Genomic DNA, 21,620 nt, shown 5'->3' on the forward strand with positions numbered 1-21,620 from the left:
CTTTTTTCTTTTTGCTTATGTGGTGCTGAGGAATCGAACCCAGGGCCTCATGCATGCAAGGCAAGTGCTCTACTACTGAGCCACCTTCCCAGCCCTAGAATTTGAACTTATAGTCTCTCGTGTGCATGACTGGCCTTTATCCATTAAGACATGCTTCCGGTTTCAGTTTTGTGTTAGTTAACTTAAGTGTCTCTCCAATTTCTCTGCCATGGGTGACTTCAAATAGTGATTGTCAGATCTCAGCCTGCTGAGTGGGTAGGACTGATTACAGGTGTAAGCCACCAGCACCTGGCTTCCATTTTTTTATTAATATTAATAATGGCAAACTGGGAATCTTCATAAATAATTTTCTGTTTTATAAATTTCATATTCATTTTTTTGATACAGAACCCAGGAAGGAGTCTAATGGAGGGAACATTTTATGATTCTTGACTTACTCTGTAGTTATCTTTCAAAAGGATCCTTCATTTTGAAATGACAGAAGTAATAAAAGCAAGAACAGATGTTAATGCTTTTTCTCAAAATATTTGTACTTTTTTTTTTTACTGGATGCAAATCTTAATGTCTTTTGGGCTAGTTAAAGTTGTTACAATTTTGACTGGAAGGAAATGAACAAAGCCTGGCCTGGTGATGCATGCCAGTAATTCTAGACCTTGACAGGTTGAGGAAGGAGCATCATTACATTTGAGGCCACCTTAAACTGCAAACAAACAAAACCAAAGAAAATACCTTTTCCTAAACAGAAACTGTAGTGTAGTTAGCCCTCCATATCCATGGGTTCTGTGTTTAGGGATGCGAGTAATCATGGAGTCAAAAAAATGTTCATTTTGAAAAAAAAGTAACTGTATTAAATATAGCTATTCTTGTTTTATTCTCTGAATAATACAGTATATCAGCTATTCACACAGCATTTACATTGTGTTAGGTATTACAAGTATTGTAGAGTTTTTTTTTTAATTTGGGAGGATGTGTATAGATTCTATGCTCATACTTTGTCATTTCATACAAAGGACTCAAACATCTACAGGTTTCAGTATTTTTGGGTCTTGTAAACAATCCCGCCAGAGTACATTAATGAAGTTATATATTGACTAAACTTATTTTGTTAATCGAGAACTAAGAACAAGATGTTGAAGTAAGACATTATTTTAACTTAGATATTGCTATTTTCCTAGTTAAATGGTACAAATCATCACTAAGCTCCAATAGAAGCTCCAAAATTTGGAAGGAATAAAATAATGTCTACTGTGCAAAGAACTTCCAGCTTGCATGCCATTTCATATTTAAAAGAAAACTAAGTATATATTCTCTAGAGGCTAAGTAATTAATAGCTTATAAGAAATGCCAAAAATCACACATCAAAAAAAATTTCACAAGGAGCTGAAAATAAAATATTTGTGTTGACAAGTTTCTCCTTATGTACTGACAAAAATGCTAGCAGGAACTTGTTAGGCAGGGCATTTTTCATTCATGCATGTTAATCCTTTAATTTTAGTGACCAAGCCTGGCTCTAGGCTGGATTTCTTTGCTATGTGTAGCCTCCAAATATCTCTGAACTAGTGGGAATGAGTTGGATTGTTACTACTTTTGATATGTACTTGTATATACATCAGCTGCCAACCTGTGAAGTGGCCTCCATTATATTAAACACATTAGCCAACCAATGTCTTCTTGATTTGTCCACATTCTGCAGCTTCTCCATTGTTTCAACTAATTATGTTCATATTATATAAGCCAACTAACCATGTGTCAACTAGGTACAGAATATCATAGAGTAGATACAGAAGTGGTAACAGAAGAGACACGTAAACCAGTGGGAAGACAAGTGGGAAGGCATTTCCTTCCTTACATAAAAATGTGAAGGAGACAAAATAGGTTTTTCTACATCTTTAAATGTCTCATTGGAGAATCAGGCTTATCAAGCCTTAATGTCCTAAAATGAAGGCACACATGCACACAATTACTCTTGGGTAAAAAAACACATAAAGAATGTAAATACAGGCCTACCATTTATGCCAGTGTGACATGAAATGATCAGTCAAAACAAGGACGAATCTTTGAAGAAACAGTTACTTTTGATGACTACCATTCATTGAGGTTCATGGTAAGCACTGAGCTGATCACTTTCCATTTATTAGCTTGTTAATCCCAACAACAACCCCATTGATGGGGAAATAGGAGTTCAGCAAGCATGACTTGACCAGGGTTATATGGTCATATAACCCATACATGCTCTTTTGTCTATGTTCTAAATGCAATGCACTCAGGGATCATACCTTAGTTACTATTTGAATATATAAATCCACATTAAAAAAACCCCAGGATCTGGCTTTGTACCCAGCATGGCCTCAAACTAATAATCTTTCTGTCTTAGCCTCCTAAGTGTGTGGATTACAGGCATATGCCGCACATATAATTTAAGTTGATTTATTAAAAAACTACTAAGAAGTAGGGTGCAGAATGAAATAATACATCTTCTGAGATGTGAGACTTCTGGGTGTGCTTCTTAATAGAAAAAAAATTAAACAGCCTTCAAACATCATAAGCAGTGTAGTCCAAATCTTTCCTTTAAAGGTAGCATTTCATGGTAGTACAACTGAGGGACAGGCTGAAGCTTTTACTTTGAAACTACCTTCTATCAGAAGTTAGTACACTGAACCACTATGTTTCCCCTCTAGGTCTCACTTTCTAGTATCAATCAGAAGATCATTATAATGTTTAGGTAGAACAATATCTATCTATCTGTCGATCTATCTATCTATCTATCAACTTAGGAACATCCTGGTCACTCGGTCACATATAAATTATTATCCACATTGTTGTCTCAGTCCGTTATCTGTTACTATGACAGAATACCAGAGTGGATAATGCAAAAACTATCTTCCTCATAGCTTTGAAGAGACTGCAATGTCCAATATTCAGGCACTGGCAAATTTGGTATCTGGTGATCATTTACTTTCTACTAGTATCTGGAGCAGGCTGTTGTGCTATGTTCAATGTGATAGAAGAGCAAGCAAGCTCACAAGGCATAGAGAAAGAAAAGTGAATCAAATCCACTCTTTTAAGAAAAAAAATCAGGGACCTTTTCCAGTGATAACTAAACCACTACTCATTCAAGGAATCAATGTCCTGATGACCTACTTAATACTGTGCAATGGCAATTAAATTTCGGCACAGATTTTTAAAGTGACATTCAAACCATAACATTCTGATTCTGAATACTGTCCCCTTTCCCAATTTATGTCCGTCATTTAACCCATTCCAATTTCTCCAAAAGTCTTAATTCAGCATCAACTCTAAACTCTGAAATCCAAAGTCTCATCTAAATCAGCTGTGAGTGAGATGTGAGGGGCAATTCATCCTGACCTTAGCAAATTCCCTCCACCAAGAGTCCAAATATATAATATATAATAGTAGGGCATGCATATATATATAAATATAATAGTATGCATAATAGTCATTCCTATTCTAAAAGAAAGAAATAGGTAAGGAGAAAGGATTAATAGCCTCCAGGTAAGTTGAAAACCAAGGAGGCAAAAATCACATTGTACGCTAAATCTCCAGAATAACCTTTTGTTCCATGTGTCACCTCCTGGAGACACTGAGGAGGTCTAGGCCATCACATGAATTTGTATCCTCAGTCAAGACAGCAGCCCTTCCTAGTTCAAATGTCATGCTTGAGTTTCTCCTAGGTTGATGCATGCTGGGGTTGGGATCTCAGAAGCCATCCTACTTGCATTACTCCGCTAGAGACTGCCCTAGTGGTAGCTTTTTGTAATGACCACACAGTTCCCTGTATTTCCCTACTGGGGTCTCTCTGTAGTGTCTACATCCTTACAAGAAATCATTAATGGGCTCTTGCTTTGAATTAGGGGAAGGAAGGTTGCCTGCTTGTAAAATCAGTACCTCATGGACACCAAGGCTTAACCCAACATTTTCCAGAGTGGATGAGTTAAGTGTCTCTGTACCTGTCTGACCCATGGTGGGGAGGATGAGCAGCACTGTATCTGAATACGGAAGTCTGGTGTGTCTCTGTGCCCCTGTCAGGGGGATGTGGGCCTATCCTTTGAACCATTCTGTGCTCCTAGATCTGTAGATCTACGATAGGAGAGGCAGTCATTTTTAAATTTAATTAATTTATTTAATTTGACAAAACTGGGCTTTGAAATCAGAGCCCAGAAAGTGCAAAGCTGACACTCTACTGCTTATACCACACCTCCAGCCCTGATTTTTGCTAGTTATTCTGGAGATAAGAGTCTAGTGAACTTTTCTGCACAGTATTGCCTTATACAGTGATCTAGATCTCAGCCTCCTGAGTAGCTTAGATTATAGATGTGAGCCACTGGTGCCCAGTGGAAGGGGTAATCTGTCTGAAATACCTTTTGAGTCTTTCCTGGTGAAACTCACTTTTTTTCCCTTTTGAATCTCTTTAGCAACTGTTCATTTGTTTTGTTCTCCTGGATATATGTTTTCATTATTTATATGAACAGAATACAACTTTTCTGGATGTTCTACCCTCTCTATTTTAGCTATGAATTCCATGTTTACATCATTTCTTTGCTTTCATATCTCACTGAAATGTGGTTATGAGTAGCCATACAGTAGTCTGAGTGCTTTGCTACTTAGACGTCTTTCAGCATAATGGAAGATGGATTCAATAAAGTCCTAAGATGAGGACACAAGTTCATTGCAAATGCATAACAAAACTGGCTCTGATTCCATTGTCTAATACATTTATTTTTTAACTGTTTGAGAGCTTATCAGGATGGCCTTTACAATCTATATTTCTATCAAAGTTCTGACTGTATTAGGTGTTCTCCTGACAAACAGAACCAATAGGAGACGATAGCTAGCTAGATAGCTAGCTACATAGACAGACAGACTGACAGACAGACAGACAGACAGACAGACAGATGAGAATTAATTAGGGAAACTGGCTCATTTGATTATTGGGGCTAAGATATCCATTACAAGCAATCAGCAATCCTTAATTCATACCAGAGAACCTCAGAACCAGGAAAGCCAATTGTCTCCGAGTTCAAATAAGAACCTAGGTAAGCTGGTAATGTAAGTCCTGGAGGCCCAGAGTTGAAAGGTTAAGTGTTCTGATGCCCACGGACAACAAAAGGAAACTGTCCCAGCTCCAAGAAAGAGCAAAAAAGTCCTTATCCTTCCTTTCTCATTCTAACTGGGCCTGCAACATGTTGATAGCGCCATTCACCCTACTCAGTTCCACAACTCACATTTCACTCTCCTCCTCACAAATCCTCAGACACTCCCAGAAGTGACATTTTTCCAGTTCCTTTAATCTAGTCAAGTAGACATCTAGAGTTAGTCATCACACTTTATTAAGACTATTTTTTGCCAATAAGTCTGTAACACTTGAGCTTTTTCTGCTAGAATCTAACAAAGTAGATTCAGCATAATGGAAGATGATGGTAGCCGACAAGTAAATGAGGTAGTTCCTTTTTCTCAATGATAATATCAGGAAAAGATGCCTAAAATAAGCCACCAGAGGAAGATCAAAATAGACAACTAGACAAATAAATAAAACATGATTAAATAAAACAAAATCTGTAAGAACATCAGCATTAAGTTTTCTATTATTACTTATTTTGTAAAGATCTGTTGTATCTACATAAAAGCCAGAAAAAGAGAGACTCAGAAAACTTAGTAACTTTCTTTTATGTCACAGCATGTCAACAAAGGAGTGTGCTACAGTCCAGGGGTAAGCTGTTCAGCACAGATGTCACTAGCCATTCAAATGAAATAAAATAAAATATTTGGTTCTTTAGTAGCATGATACATCTTTCAAGTGCTGAAAAACCATATGTGGCTAGTCACACTTGTTAGACAACACTGACTCTAGACAATTTCCAGTATGATATAATCTTTTATTGGACTGTTGGGACAGTATTGGTCTGTAGAAAGAACAGCGTCAGTTTCACTACTGCGTACTTTTATGGAGTGTTCCTAACAGTAAACCTCAATATCAGAGGAAAAATCCAGGGAAGAATGTATGCGCAAAATGTTTCCAGTGAAAACATTTTAAATACTACCAGCATAACTTTATATAATACTAGACTTTAGGTGTTATGAGAACTGGGGGAAGAGTCCTACAAGGATGCCTTAGTACCACATACTACTTGGACACAGATTCTATATTTAGTGAGTAGGCTCTCTTTTATCGTCCACTGATGTCAGGAAAGTATGTCATTTGTAAGATAGGTTTTCTTGAATCACATAAGTGGAATGCTATTAAAATATAAATAACCTTTATGGTAATCTCAAGAGCATTTATGCTTATCCATTTATAAAATTTATATTTTCAGTGAAGAAAAATTGTAAATAGATGCAAAAAAGGGAGAAATCCAAGTTTTTCTTTACTGGGGGTAGTTTATAACATCTTTCTAGGCCATCACAAGTTAGCAGATCATCAGTATATCATAAATCTGTCTCAAATTTTGGTTCACTGTTTTTAGAGCAACCCTAGGAAATTGCTTTCAAAAAAGAGTAACAATAAATGCTCAGCATTCTCTCTTTCACAGGAATATAAAATGCTTCAAAGTTTCAAAAGGTAGTTTTCAGAGTATGACAAACACTTAACTCAAAGATTTTCAGCCTTGCCTGGCAGGTTGTTCTTGACACATTCAAGGTGTATGAGCAAAAATGGAGGCAGTTTCATTTTTCAAATTGACTGCAAAAGTCTTAATGATATATGCACATTTCATGAAAATATGAGCTTTAGTATAATGGTCTGTTCACTTAGACAGATGGGACTCATTTATGTTCTACATGATTATACTAAAGAACTTCAGATTTAAGATGTTTGTCATAAATATAGTTAATTTATTATTTTATGAGGGTTACTAAATCTTGGCCTCCCAGATTTAGGTAGATGTATGCAAAATTTATGATTGCAATTGTCTATAAATGACAGACACTGACAAAGCAGAAAAGTATCATTTTCTTCTATTCAACAGCACAAGGTCCTGTTGCTAGTGACAGGAAAGAAAGAAGATGAGGTGAAAAAGACCTTGCTAGTTAACTGATGGAGTCCTATGACCGTCAGTGGAAATGAGAAACTGTCATTTGGAAAACTTGGTCCCATTTGTATCACATGAAATCTATGAAATGCACAGGGGAACCCATAAAAATGATGAGGCAAGGGTCTCTGTTTTTATCTTTGGCAGAAATACTCTGACAAAATGGAAAATGCACTTTTATAAGGCAACAGAGTGACCACAAATTCTGGACTGCAGCCTTTCTACTCAAAATATACTGATCTACCAGTTATAACTGCTTTAGGCTCACACCTGAGCAACTGCCACCATGAAAGCATAACATAGTGACAACTAAAATGAACTGTTTTGAAGGATCTTGTCCCCTTTCCTCTTACATCTTTTCTAACATGGCTGTTTCACAGTCCTCAGAGGCCAGGGGTGTGATGTAAACAAAGCTCCCTGCACTCACTGGGAAATTTTTTAAATGGAATGATTCCAAATGGTACTGAAAATGTAGACCAAGCTCAAGACAACACCAGGATGCCCCGATGGAGGCAGACAATTACCGCAAAGGAATTTAAGGATTATTGACAAAAGCAAACTCTAATGATCCCTTCATGTATCACAGTGCCTACCAAGAAGTCAGTGACACATTTAAAGTATCAGAGTCCTACCTGCTTTCCTGATAAAAGTCGTTTAGTGGTATCAGACTGCTTGTTAGTATACTTGTATATATTCCTCTAAGTCAGAGAAGTTTAAAGTTTATGGCGATGATGAAACAACAACAAACAAGACTGAGTTCCTGCTCATTCCTGACTCAACTGGAACTTAAGTTGTATAAGTCATTTAATCTTTTCCGGGACCCATGAGCTTCATTGTTATCATATTTTTGGAAGTAGTATGAATGTGGTTACTATATATATATTATTTATTCTTATAGTTGTAATGTCCAACCTTGTAAAAACATCACTAAGTTAGAAAGCATTTTGAGGGCAAGTGTCCCTTTTGCTCATTGCTATATGCTAGTATCTGACAATCTATATCTATGTATATGCACTATTCCATAGTTTAGTTAATAAATTATATTAAGTAAATAAATGGATTTTATTATATGCATGCCTGATTAAAAGATAGATAGTATTTTCAACATTACCCATCATCCTATTGTTGAGAGGGTCATATAAAACATACATGTGCCTGGACCTTTTAAAGAGAACAAAATTCAGGTGCCCCTATTGTTATCCTTTATGCAGAGGCTGCTAATCCTATATTTGCTGGTAATTGCATTTGTAAACATATTTGTGACATCTGAATGATTCTCTTTCCTCTGTCCAGACATCAACTAATTAAAGCCTGCTGAGCTCTATGTAATTTCATACATTTTAATCTAGAAATGCATATAGTTCCATCATGATATCTAATTACTTTTAAAAACAAAATACTAGACATATGTCTAGACATATGAATTATTAGGCTTAATATCACAATGCTTTATTATTTTTAGGAAATAAGGTCTGTCAAAAACTCTGTATTTTTGAAACTGTTATGAGTTGTTAAATGCTGTCACAAAAGGGCCTTCAATCTGATGTATGGGGCTTATTATCACAGGGATGTGTACTGTCATATGACATTATGACACTTGAACTCTAGGGAGAAATTTGGGTGCAGGGACTGGCCAATATGTTCCAGCCTTCTTCCTGAGGCTGTTTAATGCTTGCTGTGTTTTGACCCCAATTTTCCCAAAGCACATTCTCTTCTCTCATCCTATATTTCAAATGCCCCCTAATGCATCATTAAAAGTTGGGGCAGATCCTAGGAGACCATTAAGACATTCTTCTGTATTTTCCATTCAATTCTACTCCAACTTCTAGAACGTGAATGAGACATTAATTTAAACTCAACTTCCTTTAATGAAATAAATATTTTTAAAATCAGCTAGTTAGAATTTCTTACAATAGAAATTCCTGCTCTTGTAGTTTTAGTACTTTTTAAAAAAAAATAACCTCCGAGAAAAAGAAGGCTTGTCAGACATTTTTTTTACATGTCTCCATTATAACACAACTGTTTGTATTGCATGGAACAAGATCAATCTCAGCCAAAGTGTGTTTCCAAATGTAACATAAAAGAGAGAAATAGGTGTCTCAAATGCTAACATAGTAGGTAAGAAGGATACCTAGCTCTTCAGTGCTTGCTGTGTCACATATTAATAATATATCCTTTGTGCTCTGGAGGAGCAGAGAGGCCATTTGTGGGTCCTATGTTCCTCATCAATTACGCTGAAACCACTCCTCACCTAAATGGCACCCAGTGAATCCCAGGATGCTAGGAAAGAAGCATCCTGGGATTCACTAAGTATCATTGGTTCTTTTCTTTTCTTTTCTTTTTTGGTCGGTGGTGGGGCTTGAACTCTGGGCCTGGGTGCTGTCCCTCAGCTCTTTAGCTCAAGGCTAGCGCTCTACCACTTGAGCCATAGTGCCACTTTCAGCTTTTTCTGTTTATGTGGTGCTGAAGAATCAAACCCAGGGTCTCATGCATGTTAGGCAAGCACTCTACCACTGAGACACCTTCCCAGCCCCTGGTTCTTTCTTGTTTCTTTCTTCTCCCACAAAATGTACTGTCATTGGACACCTTTATGCTGTTAAATAGATGCTAAAACAAGAGATGAGAAAATGAATTAGTTGGTCCCATGGATGCTGAGAATGCCTGGGATTGAAAACTAGCAGTTCAGACATCAAATGAATCACATTTTCAATTCTCACTCAAAAAATCTAAAAATCAGGGCTGGGAACGTTGCTCAGTAGTAGAGTGCTTGCCTCACATGCATGAGGCCCTGGGTTCAATTCCTCAGCACCACATAAGCAAAAAGGAAAAAAGCCAGAAGTGGCGCTGTGGCTCAAGTGGTAGAGTGCTAGCCTTGAGCTGAAGAGCTGAGGGACAGCACCCAGGCCCAGAGTTCAGGCCCCACGACTGGAACCAAAAAAAAAAAAAAAAAATCTAAAAATCACAGATAATACTTTAGACTGTTTGATAGCTCTCCATTCAGAAGAAAAGGTCCAGTGCTAGGGAAGTCAAGTCTCAAGAGATTTGCCAATCCATGAATTTTGACTGTGGTTGTTAGTCTAATTTATAATTTCTGGTTGACTGTGGAGGCAATGTTCTCTGAAATAAAACATTTCAGTCAATTAAATATCATAGTTGTTACTCCTCTTCCTACTCCCTTCTTCTCTATGGTCCACTTAGACCAATTGCAAAGGACTAGTTTTTGTGTCTTATCTTTTGTCTAAAGTAGGATTTTAAACTAAATGAAAGCCAGCTAGCAAATGATAGTTGACAAAACTACAAGCTTTATAAAGATTTAGAAATGGGTAGTTAGTGATACATTGTCATATCCTTTAGACCAGATTTCCCATCTGGGAAAAGCTTCTAGTTTTCCAGTTTTAAAAATTCTATCAAACACATGTGAAAATTCTTATTCTTATTTAAAAGCTATATTCAGCTGAAGGTGACAAAAGAACATACATCTATTTAGCAAATACAACCCACTCGATTTGAAAATAGTGTCATCTTTCACTGATATTTGTGCTGCTTTTGTAGTTACTGTATAATAGAACAAATAAAATGTTTCACTTGAATTAATACTTATGGAAAATGTGGAAAGACAACTAATTTGGATGAATCAGTCAATGAGTGACTATACAGATTTTGAGTAAAACAACATAAAAGAAATGAAGTACAAATACAAGTTATTTCTCTACTCTTTGTAATCCAAATCTGGAATGTCCCACAGTAAGTAAGGTCAAAACTGTTGGGCCACAGGTCTAATGGTGTGAGAGTAAGGGGAGGAGGCAAATAGGAATGTCGCATATCATGCAGGATTAAAATACCACACATCTACCAAAGAGATATAATGTACACTCATTTTTTTAATTTCTCCTTACTTGTGTACTACTGTTTCTCTTGACTGCTGAATTCCACTAACTAGGAACTAACTCTTTGTATAGTGAGCATTAATTCCAGTGGATACGGGATTCAAGTGCTGTAAGAAAATGCTTGAATCATCAAATTTTTCAATATATATTAATTGAGTACTTTATAGGTATAATAGATGCTATGAATATAACCCAGGCTTCTTCACTTGGATCTTCTATTTCTGTACCATTTTTCCTTGATTTATTCCTGCTACCCTTTGAGAATTTTTTTCTACTTCCTTTTTGTCTTCCTTACTTTCACTACTATCATTGGAGGAAACACAATTCCTAAATATAACAATGTAACTTAGATGAAGCATCAAGCACATTCAGTAACAATGTTAGAATGTTAATAATACTCACCAACTGTTCGATTAGCTCAAGTCACATAACCAGTGGAAAGAATGAAGTGACCTTTAACCTTTACTATTTTATCCTTTTACCTTTAACTTCTGTTGAAGGTTAAGACCATAACTCAGGTAATAAAACCTTTGGTAGAGTATTGTTACACAAAGGCAACAATAGCGTGTGGGAAATGAAATCAGGCAGGAAATAAAAGCGATGATGGATACTGCTCTTTCCAAACCCTTTCCAAACAAGGGTATCTGGATACCTTTGAGCAAATAACTGTCACAAAGCTTAGCTTACACCATGATTTGCAATTTTTTGTCAAAACTGCGATAATATATGATATTAATATTAGACAATTGTGGGTGAAAGATTAATTATATTATATATATATATATATATATATATATATATATAAAGGTTTTGTTCTTTGGAAGGGGAAATGTGCTATGTAATAATCCATTATTTATTACTTCTTCAGATGTCATGATTTAGTAAACTTATCATATATAAAAATAAAAGTCTTCATTACCAAGTTTGCAGCTCACTTCTAGGCTGCAGTTCTTTTGGAGCCAGCACCTATAAGGCACAATCAATAAGATCCTTTCCTACGCAGTCTTTTTGTCTGAATAGGTTTTCTGAACTTTCCTTTTAGAATAATGGATTTGCCCTTCTCCAAAGGCCCTAGGTGGCCATGAGAAGTAATTCTGGAACCTGTCTTCAAATGCTACAAGGATTTTGAGAGAGGAGAATAAGATGTGGGTGTATGCCACAACAAAGAAGTCCCTAAAGCCAAGGTCGAAGACAAGGAAAGGAACCAGTCCTTTTAATCCCCTTTAACAGAAAATGTTCTTCAGTTAGCAACAGAAACAGATGACACATCCATCATGGGCCTGAGGGACAGATGTAAGAGTGACAAAGCCTATTAACCACTTAGTTTCACTGTATCCAGGCTAGGAAAATATTTTCCTCTTTTTCCACTGAAAAAACCTACTCAGAAAAGTTGCAATGTTATATTCAAGCAACATAGACTGGTCATACAAGGTACATTCATCAGTAGTCTGTTTCCAAGTATACATAAAGTTCTTCTGTTAAGTAATTCTGAGAGAAACTCTGTGAAGATATTAAAACATCAAAAAGTTTTCTTACTAAACATATTTCCATATTTATGTAGTAATGTCTCTCTCTCAGAAAACATCTCTCTTTTAAAGTCTACAATACAAAACAATGATAAAAAGAATAGAAAGGAACAACAAGTTAGTATTTTTATCCGTTTCCCAATGTTGTCTAAACACAAGTCTGTACTTAGTCTCATGCACATATATGCTTACATATATATGTATATATAAATTTACACACACATATATACTAAATGTACATATTTCACAACACGGAATGGCAACATATCAAATGCTTAGAGTTTGCACTAATCCATTTTTCCTGGGAAGGAAAATATGTTAATATTATGAAAATAAGACATGGAAAGGAACACGCGACCGCTGAGGAGAAGACAGGACTGAGGCGCGAGAAGAAACAGGAAGAACACAAAGAACATAAAGAACAAAAAGTGTCATTGACCTGATTTGTCAGAGCTGTTGCCTGTGATTGGAGTGATGGAGCAGCTGGGATTAGCCTTTGCGCTGTCCTTGGAAGAAACCATTTTGGGTTTATTTTTCGTTGCCTCTAGTGCTTTGACCTTCTTGGCATGTTTACTTCCTTTGTAGTGGGCCTCGGCCTGGCTCTACAAAGGAGAACAAATCAGGCTCATTTTTTGCTACTTACAAAACAACACGATGGATGATCATGCAGGAAAAAGTACATTCAATCATAGGCACCACAGACATTTACAGCTCAGTACTTAACTACATTTCTGACATGTAGTGAAGTAATAGACCGATATCTAAGAGGATTTAGAATAGCAAATCCCTCTATAAAACACAGAAGATTATGTCTCTACATACTAGCAATTGTAAAACTGTGAGGAAGATAAACTTTGTCATCAGTGCCCTCCCATGACTGTCCATGGTGGCTATTTTCAAACATTGGCTGACAGTAGCTAGCTCTGAGTGCCTTACCTGTGCATGTGGGCATGACCTTTCACAACCGTTGCCCTTCAGCTAAAGACCCATTCTGTCCTGTCTTTGGGCTATGCTCTGACACCAGATGGTGTGACAAAACTTGTCAATAAATGCTACTAAGTCAAAATGACACTAAGTTTCAGAGACATTCACATGTGCTTTATGTATCATTTTGGTGATTCCAGTTCCAAAAACAAATAATATATACCATAAAGGAGGGAAAATCTTTCATTTCTGAAATATGATTGATGAATCAAAGAAATTAATGTTCAATTATGTGCAAAGCGTAATTGTGATATTAATGCTAGATCAAAAGGAGGGAAAAAGGGTAAGGCAAAAGACAAAATAAATTTCAAAAAACAGAATATATTTACTGACATTTGGAAAATTCTTCTTGGTCTAAACAAAGTTTTTATGTTTTTTAGTATCTAGTATTAACATACACATTAGCGAAATAATCTAAGTAAGTTAGTCCATTTAGATTTCCTTCAATAGACTAAAAAATATAAACACATATTTGGTAAGTATAAAACAAGACAAGTTTTTGTTAGTGGATGTTGAAAGTAATAAAAACATTTTTACATTCTTTTTCTTTTTACATCTTGTTTGTGGTTGGAGAAGACAGGGGCCAAATGAGGCTTCACCCATACATGATCACACTTGCAAAGCCAAGTCACACATTGGCAAAAGTGAGCTAAATAGCAAAACATATATGTTATGAGATATACAGAACTAAAAGTGAAGTGAATCAGTGAATTAGTCCAAAAATTGGCAGACTTCTGATTTAAGATTTGAAGAAAGGGATATATACAGACTGGTAGAGAAAAGCACATTTAAGGTGAGAAAGTATTGGCCTAGGAAATGACTGGCACTGGTGTACTAGACAGTGGGGATGGCTAGAGAGAAGATTATAATAAAGGGAACCAGATGTGCTCCATGTGGAGAAGTATGTCACTGAGATGAAATTCTCAAGAATGTGTGATGATAAAACTTTGAATGGGAAGATTTCCACAACAGCTATTTATACATGTTATTGACTGAATATGAAAAAGAGAGATGAGACAGATAATAGGCTTTTAAGACAATATGTGATACTGAAAGCAGAGGGCATACATACAATGAATTTGTCTTAATTATAATAGTATCTTAGAATTTCCTGAAACCTTGGTTACTACTGGTTGTGTTGACTCGTGCTATTTTAGGAACTGTTTCACTGACAATTACCATATGTATATGGCACGTTTAGACTAAGCTATCCATTTTCTGACTTCTTGTCTTGTTTCTTTTCAGTTAAGCAGGCGTATTTTTTTTTTACTACCTTCAGGTTTGGTTCAGTAGAACTGGTGACAGTGAACACCATTTCAATACCTACACCATTTCTAAGTCTTGGAGGGTGATAAAGCCAGCATATCTCAAGTTCATAAATGATGATGAAGTTGTTGGTGCTAAACATGATAGCAAACGCAACCACAAGTGGCAAGGATCATGCAGTAAGTTAAACACTGTAACCATGCATTTGCTGTCCCATCAGAATGCAAACATGATGATAAGACTCATGTCCCATTCTGAATTTCTGTGGTTTTTATGTTATAAGGGGTAGAGGTAGTTAGATAATGTATCGCCTTTGTAGTCATGTAATCTAGAGATAGTTTTTTTTTTTTCCATTGCAACTGAAAACACACCAGGGATTTCCTTAGGTTATCACCTCTAGCATCCAAAGTCTCTAGCCTTATGCTCACTGCTCAAAGCCCCAAACTTCCTAACTGCCTGAATATTTCCCCCAAAATACCTTTCAATCTTTACCTAAATTATTATCACTTGGTTTGCTCAAGGGCACCACAGGTTGCCTGTCAAAAAACATCTCAGTTGAAGAGAAAAGTATAACATAATATTTATTTGTAAATAAAAATGGTTAAATCTAGCTAATGTGTTTGAGAAAGTTATAAGTTAAAGAAGTAAAAAAATATTTTGATAATGTAGAGTAATAATAATGGTGATTAATATTATTGAGCACTGTTCCAGGCATCAAACACTTTCCATGTATTAGCTCATTTCATCCTCATAATACTCTGTGAGATAGAAAACCAGCATGAGTCAGTCTTTTACAAATGACAAGCAGGACATACAGAATGTAACTAATTTATCAAATGTTACACAGGTATGTATAGAGCCTTAGTAACTCAACATTTCTTAGACATATTTCCTTCATTAATTATGTACCCACACTATTAACTGTGTAACTTTATTAGAAGTGAAAAACTATACTGGGCACTGGTGACTCACTCAGGAGGCTGAGACCTGAGGAATTCGGTTCGAAGCTATACTGAACAGGAAAGTCTGTTGAGTCTTATCTCTAATTAACCAACAAAAAGGCAGAAGTGGAGGTATGGCTTAAATGATAGAATACCAGCCTTGAGTGAAAAAGCTATGAGACAGCATCCAGGCTCTGAATTTATACCCCAGCAATAGGCACTAGTGCACTTGCAGGTGCGCGTGCGCGCACACATGTGCACGCGCACACACACAAACACACACACACAGAAAAGAACGAAAAAGTGAAAATTACAAATGAAGAAAAGGCACTGCTTTTAACGATTAAACCTTAATGCCACGGAAATTGCTGGGAATAAACACTATTCACCTAATGTTTAGGAAAGATACTGGTGTACAACATTAGATGGGATCCTTTGGTAAATAGCTAATACAGTCCCATATTTGAGGTATGCAACAATTTCTACAAGATAACAGCAGCACACCTCTTAAAAACTCATGTTACCAAGTATATGCTAAGCAGTGCAGAGTCACAGAATGCCCTTTGGCTAACTGAAAACAGATTGCTCTAAATAAAACTTCCAAGTACAAGATAGACAGAATATAATTTCTCATGACTATTTCCTGGCATCACTGCAGGAAGTTAACAGCATCAATTAGCACTTACATAATGACACAGCTAAGTGACACCTCTCTGGATGCCAAGGTAGAAAGAATGCTCTAAAACCACGACCCACTTTCCCTCTGAGTAAGGGGCACGTAGAGAAGGTAACAAGAGTCCTCCGTGTCCACTGACTGTTGTTTGGAGGAAAGTAGGGTGCAAGAATGTAGAACAAAGAGAGTTCAAGGCACCACTCATTCGAGTGTGGCATCTTTCCAGGTCCTTGTGGTATTCTTGGTAGTGGCACTTTGCTCTCCTAAGTTCTCTATCTGAGACAGTGTCAACAGCTTCTGCCTCCTGGGCAAATCTTCAAGTGAGAGTGAGACACTGTTAAACAGCAGTGAAATTGAACTGACTTCATTATCTAGGAAACTCCTTAATTGAAGGGTGAAAGAAACAAGGACAAATGCCAGAGTCCCACAAACCAGTTGACCTGCCAAGTTTAGTCAATAATGGCTCCTGTATCACTTCTAAGATACTCAGTTGGTGGAGCTGACTTATTTTACACTCACTAAACAGCAAGAATGGCTTGCTTCTCATCTAGACAAGCTACTGTGCCCCCATCTGGTAGATCCCAAAGAAATTTATTGGCAAGAATTGCCAGAATTAGGGCTGGGATGGTAACTGAGTGTTAGTAGAATGTGTGCTTGAATAGTAGTAGAATGTATACATGGCCTGAGTTTGATCACCAGTACCTCAAAAAGGGGAAGGGAAAAGAAGGTCCTATAAAGAATCACAAGACTTTAAGCTGACCTCCCTATTAAAAAATCCTAGGTTTCCGGGTCTTCTTTGGAGACCACTCCAGTTGTTACCCACGAGAACACTTACTGCTTAGCATCTGTAGAATAGCATTCCCAGGAAAAGACATACTACATTTATTTTTTCATATATCAGCCTTCTTTGGTACCAAAGCTCTTCACTTTCCCAAATCCTCTATAATTCTTAGGACCCCACTGGTCCAAATAAAAATAGGATAAAATACCATATTGCTTTAAAAATAAAAATGTAACAAAATATTCCCAATGAGAAATTTCTAAAATTCACTGTGCTCTCATTTTTAGTTTGACCTTATTTCTAATTTGTACTTCAGAGAGATAGCTAGGATCTTGAATTAAGATTTTAAAAATATCTTCAGTTTGTATGGAAAGAATAGTGTAAATATAAACTCATAAGGAGATTGGGGAAAGGCAACATCCCTGGAGAGAGTACCCTATTTTTTAATAGAACTAATCTTTTTTCACTTTAAAGAAGTAATTAAATCTGTTTCCTTAATTAAAGAAAATATATCATCAAAACTACACATTTTTTTCCTAAGACATGTCAGTGTATTATGAAGCGTTATAAGGGAAATAGCAGAGGTCAGTAAATTTAAAAGAACAAAACAAAAAAAAAACTATACTCTAAAATGCCAAATAAAATGTAGGTCATGAAAACCACCATAAAACAGGCTCTGCTAACAAGGGAAAACTAGATTATTTATTTTACAAGGAATTATTTAGCAACTGTCATGTGTTAGACATAGTGAAAATTTAAAATAAAGACTTTCTACTTGAAGAATGGTAGAAGGAAGAAAAGAAACATACATGTGACTATGACCCAAAATCCAGGTTAGAAAATAAAGGGGAGAAAGGGTGGAAAATAGAAAGCATAGGGTCATAACAAACTATAGGAGTCAGAAGAGAAGAATCTCTTCTGGTGGAATGTTGATGGAGGCTCATGGAAAAGAGGCCTCAGAAGTGGGCAATACTGCAGACATTTTGGCAGGGAGGTGTTTAGGGCAAAGGGAACAGAATGTTCTAGGATACTGCTTATGAATTGCATGATATTCTCTATGTATAGCTTCTCTATAACACACAGACATAAAGAGAACAAGGAAATATTGCTGTTTTTACCTTGAAAATAGTATTCTCTTGTGAAATGGAAATAAATCATCATAGCAATCTTTCTTCATTATTCTTTCTTTCTCTCTCTCTCTGTTTCTCTCTCTCTCTCTCTCTCTCTCTCTCTCTGTGTTTCTTCCTTTCTTTTTCCTGTACCATGAGGCTTGAACCCAAGGTCTGGCCGCTGTCCCTTAGCTTTTAGTGCTCAAGCCTAGCAAGCACTCTACCACTCAAGCTACAGCTCCGTTTCCATCTTTTTAGTGGTTAGCTGGAGGTAAGAATCTTATGAACTTTTCTGCGCAAGCTGGTTTCAAACTAGAAGCATCAGATCTCAGTAGCAATCATTACAGGTAAGCCAACAGTGGCCATCTCATCATAGCACTTTTAAAATGAATATCTTACCTATGTTTAACTAAAAAAAATGCTTATGTCACCTTATGGATGCTGCCTGTATTGCAGATTTTATCTGGTATGGTACAAACAATATCCTATTTTAAAACAACCAAATGAAGCCGAGCGCTGGTGGCTCAAGCCAGTAATCCTAAGTACTCAGGAGGCTGAGATCTGAGGATGGTGGTTCAGAGCCAGACCAGGCAGAAAAGTCTCTGAGAATCTTTTCTCCAATAAACCACTAGAAAACCAGAAGTGGTGCTGTGGCTCAAGCAGTAGAGTGCTTGCCTTGAGCTGAGGAGTACAGGGACAGCCAGCACTCAAGCCCAGAGTTCAAGCCCCACGACCAACCAAAAAAAAAATAAAATAAAACAACTAAGTGATTTCTTTTGAACGTGCAATTATTTGAGATAAAAGTATAACACTTTAAATCCTATAGATAAAAATATTAAGAAACAAAGATTACTGAGTAGCTAAATAATCAACATGACGAGACATGCCCAGACAACAAGTTATAACATAGGAAATGAGATATACTCAACAATCTAAAGAGTGTTAATAACTCTTTTTGCTGATATTTTCTATTTTTAGGCCTGCAATATCAGTAATGACCTATGATTGGCTTTGACAGTCACTTCATTCAATACATCTATGAAGATCTGTTAAAAACAAAGTCCAGACAAGGTTATAATTATTATGAGTTTTTCAGCTTAAAAAGACATAATGGCTTTGCGAATTTCTATCATGTGAACACTATAGGTATTTTGTCTTACCTAGGAGATGCCATGGACATCTTCCTCATACAGTTCAAAGGAGATCTATCCTGTGGATGTAATAGGCTGAGGTTCTGCATATTGTTTTCTGTACTTCCTGTGTTTACAGCATAGTGTACACATAAAATAATACATGACCTCCAAATATTTCTATATCACTGCAGAGAAAAATGGTGACATTCTAGGAAGAAAATGATGTATAGTCTAGACTGTTAATTCTCTCTGGGCCCAATTTACATTATAGCAAAAGACAGAAACAGAATTCCTCTGTTGCAGCTATTTCAAAATACCATTATTGAATACATGAGCATTAAATATATATTCATCCACATTATTAGAATATTACAATATAGGCAAATTAATCAATTTTTTAAAATGCTGAAGTCTTCGGTGGGCTTTAAGTTAATTTTTCAAATGATCTTGTTAGATCAGAGTCTTGATGCTCATGTTTTGTGGTACATGAGTCACTGGTGAAATTACATTACCCACTGAAACACAAAGAGGCTATGAAAGAACCAAATAACTGACAGAATTTATGTGGGGAATTAGCAAGACAATGAAGCTGCAGTATACTAAAATACTTCTTTTTAAAAATAAATAGAATGTTTTCTTATGGAGTTTTAAGTAAACAAAACTTTGTCTCAGTTTCTCAGTTTTATATTTCACTTTAATTACTTGAAGGTGGATTCTTAATTTTACATGATTTCTAGCATTTTAGCTTTTTCCCCTAGATAGCCAATTAGATTCTGTATTACCAGTGTAGGGCTGAGAAGGCCAAGGAATAAGAGATATAATTGAGTGTAGTCTAACCCTTTCATTTGTTCAACTATTTTCTGCTCCTAGTTTTTGAATTTGTTTCAAATTAGGCCATAATTTAAAATTTTCTCTTTTTGAAAATAAGTGTAATATATGGGTGTGTTAAGGCAAGGTTTAAAAATTTAAAAATTAAAAAAATAAATTTCTTAACCCTATTTATGAATAATGGATATTATAGATTATATTTTGAAAAACTAATTCTCCCCACCAGACTAACAAAAAGATGTTTATGTGAAACTTTTCAATGTCAGTAAAGAACTGTAAAATAATATTTACCTAAAATAATATTTACTGTAAAATAAATTTAGCAAGAAGTATTTAAGATGCTTATCCTAACAAAATAAGGCTATTTAAATTTCTATTTTATGCTATAATTTTATAAATTTTGAAAGTATATTTACTTTGTCTTCCAAATGGAGGTCAGTGCCTGAATCAACTAATAATAAGTGTATACAAACTCTTGGTATGTATAAAAGAATTTAACTGAAGCAAGATGAAGTAAATGAACCCTGGTGAAGCCTGTTCTTAATTGTTCTCTCAAATCTTAAGGTAGACAAACCATTATCTTGACAAAGAATACACGTAACAAACTGTATTCTTGAAATTATTATACAGAGTAGAAACATGAGCATTTTGTATATTAACGTGATCTTAAATATGAAATAATGGAACGATGTATAATTTAGGAATATATCTAATTTTTAAATGACTCTGCATAATGGATTTAACCTTATAGATCTTCTTAGAATTTTTATGGATTATGAATATACTATCTTTTCTTTTTATAATAAAGCACAAAACATTAAGAATTTACTATCTTTGGATCATGTACTTTTATTTTCCCCAAAGTACTTAAAAGTAGAAGTTATCCACCTTCCTCAAATTAATTTAACATTTTATACGAAACGAGGGAATTTAATCCTCAACTGCATTAAAATATATAGAAGGGCTTCTTGGATTTTATAGTGATTTCAGTTTCATCTGAAGTTGCTAACATGTTTGTGAGTGCTGTTATCCACCAGTGGGGAAACAGACTGCCACCATGTGCTTCACAGAGCATGTTTTGGTTACTCAATGGTAACTAATCCATTATAATTCCAGTTAGCACCTTAAGCTGTGACTCTACAGCCCACTAATTCTAAGCATCTGATTATCTTTAAAATTAAGCTCATAGGCTTAATTAATCTACCCAGAAGGTATTACATTACTTTTATTTACATATTCAAGACTCGAACATGAACTAAGTCAGAATTTTCATCGTATCTGCCTATATTCAATGTTCAATGGATAATATCCTTAATGTAGACAACAAAATTAAAGTGACTTGTAAAGTATAATGCTCAGAAATGTAGTTGAAGAATAAGTTTAAATACATTTTTGTATTTTGAATATATTATTTATTTACTATTGCTAACTTGGAAACCTGTTTCA

General features: G+C 35.8%; 1 protein-coding gene across 3 annotated transcripts in view; it reads right to left on the minus strand.

The window, feature by feature from the left end:
• The window catches only part of Znf385b (zinc finger protein 385B), a 293,697-nt gene that overhangs the window by 31,853 nt on the left and 240,224 nt on the right, over positions 1 to 21,620 (minus strand). For all 3 annotated transcript variants that reach the window (XM_013028415.1, XM_013028421.1, XM_013028429.1), the window contains exon 4: positions 12,899 to 13,061. In XM_013028415.1, coding sequence (XP_012883869.1) covers positions 12,899 to 13,061 — 163 coding nt within the window. The remainder of the gene's footprint in view (positions 1 to 12,898; positions 13,062 to 21,620) is intronic.

This window comes from Dipodomys ordii, unplaced genomic scaffold, assembly GCF_000151885.1.
Source record: "Dipodomys ordii isolate 6190 unplaced genomic scaffold, Dord_2.0 Scaffold5, whole genome shotgun sequence".
Classification (NCBI taxonomy): Eukaryota; Metazoa; Chordata; class Mammalia; order Rodentia; family Heteromyidae; genus Dipodomys; species Dipodomys ordii.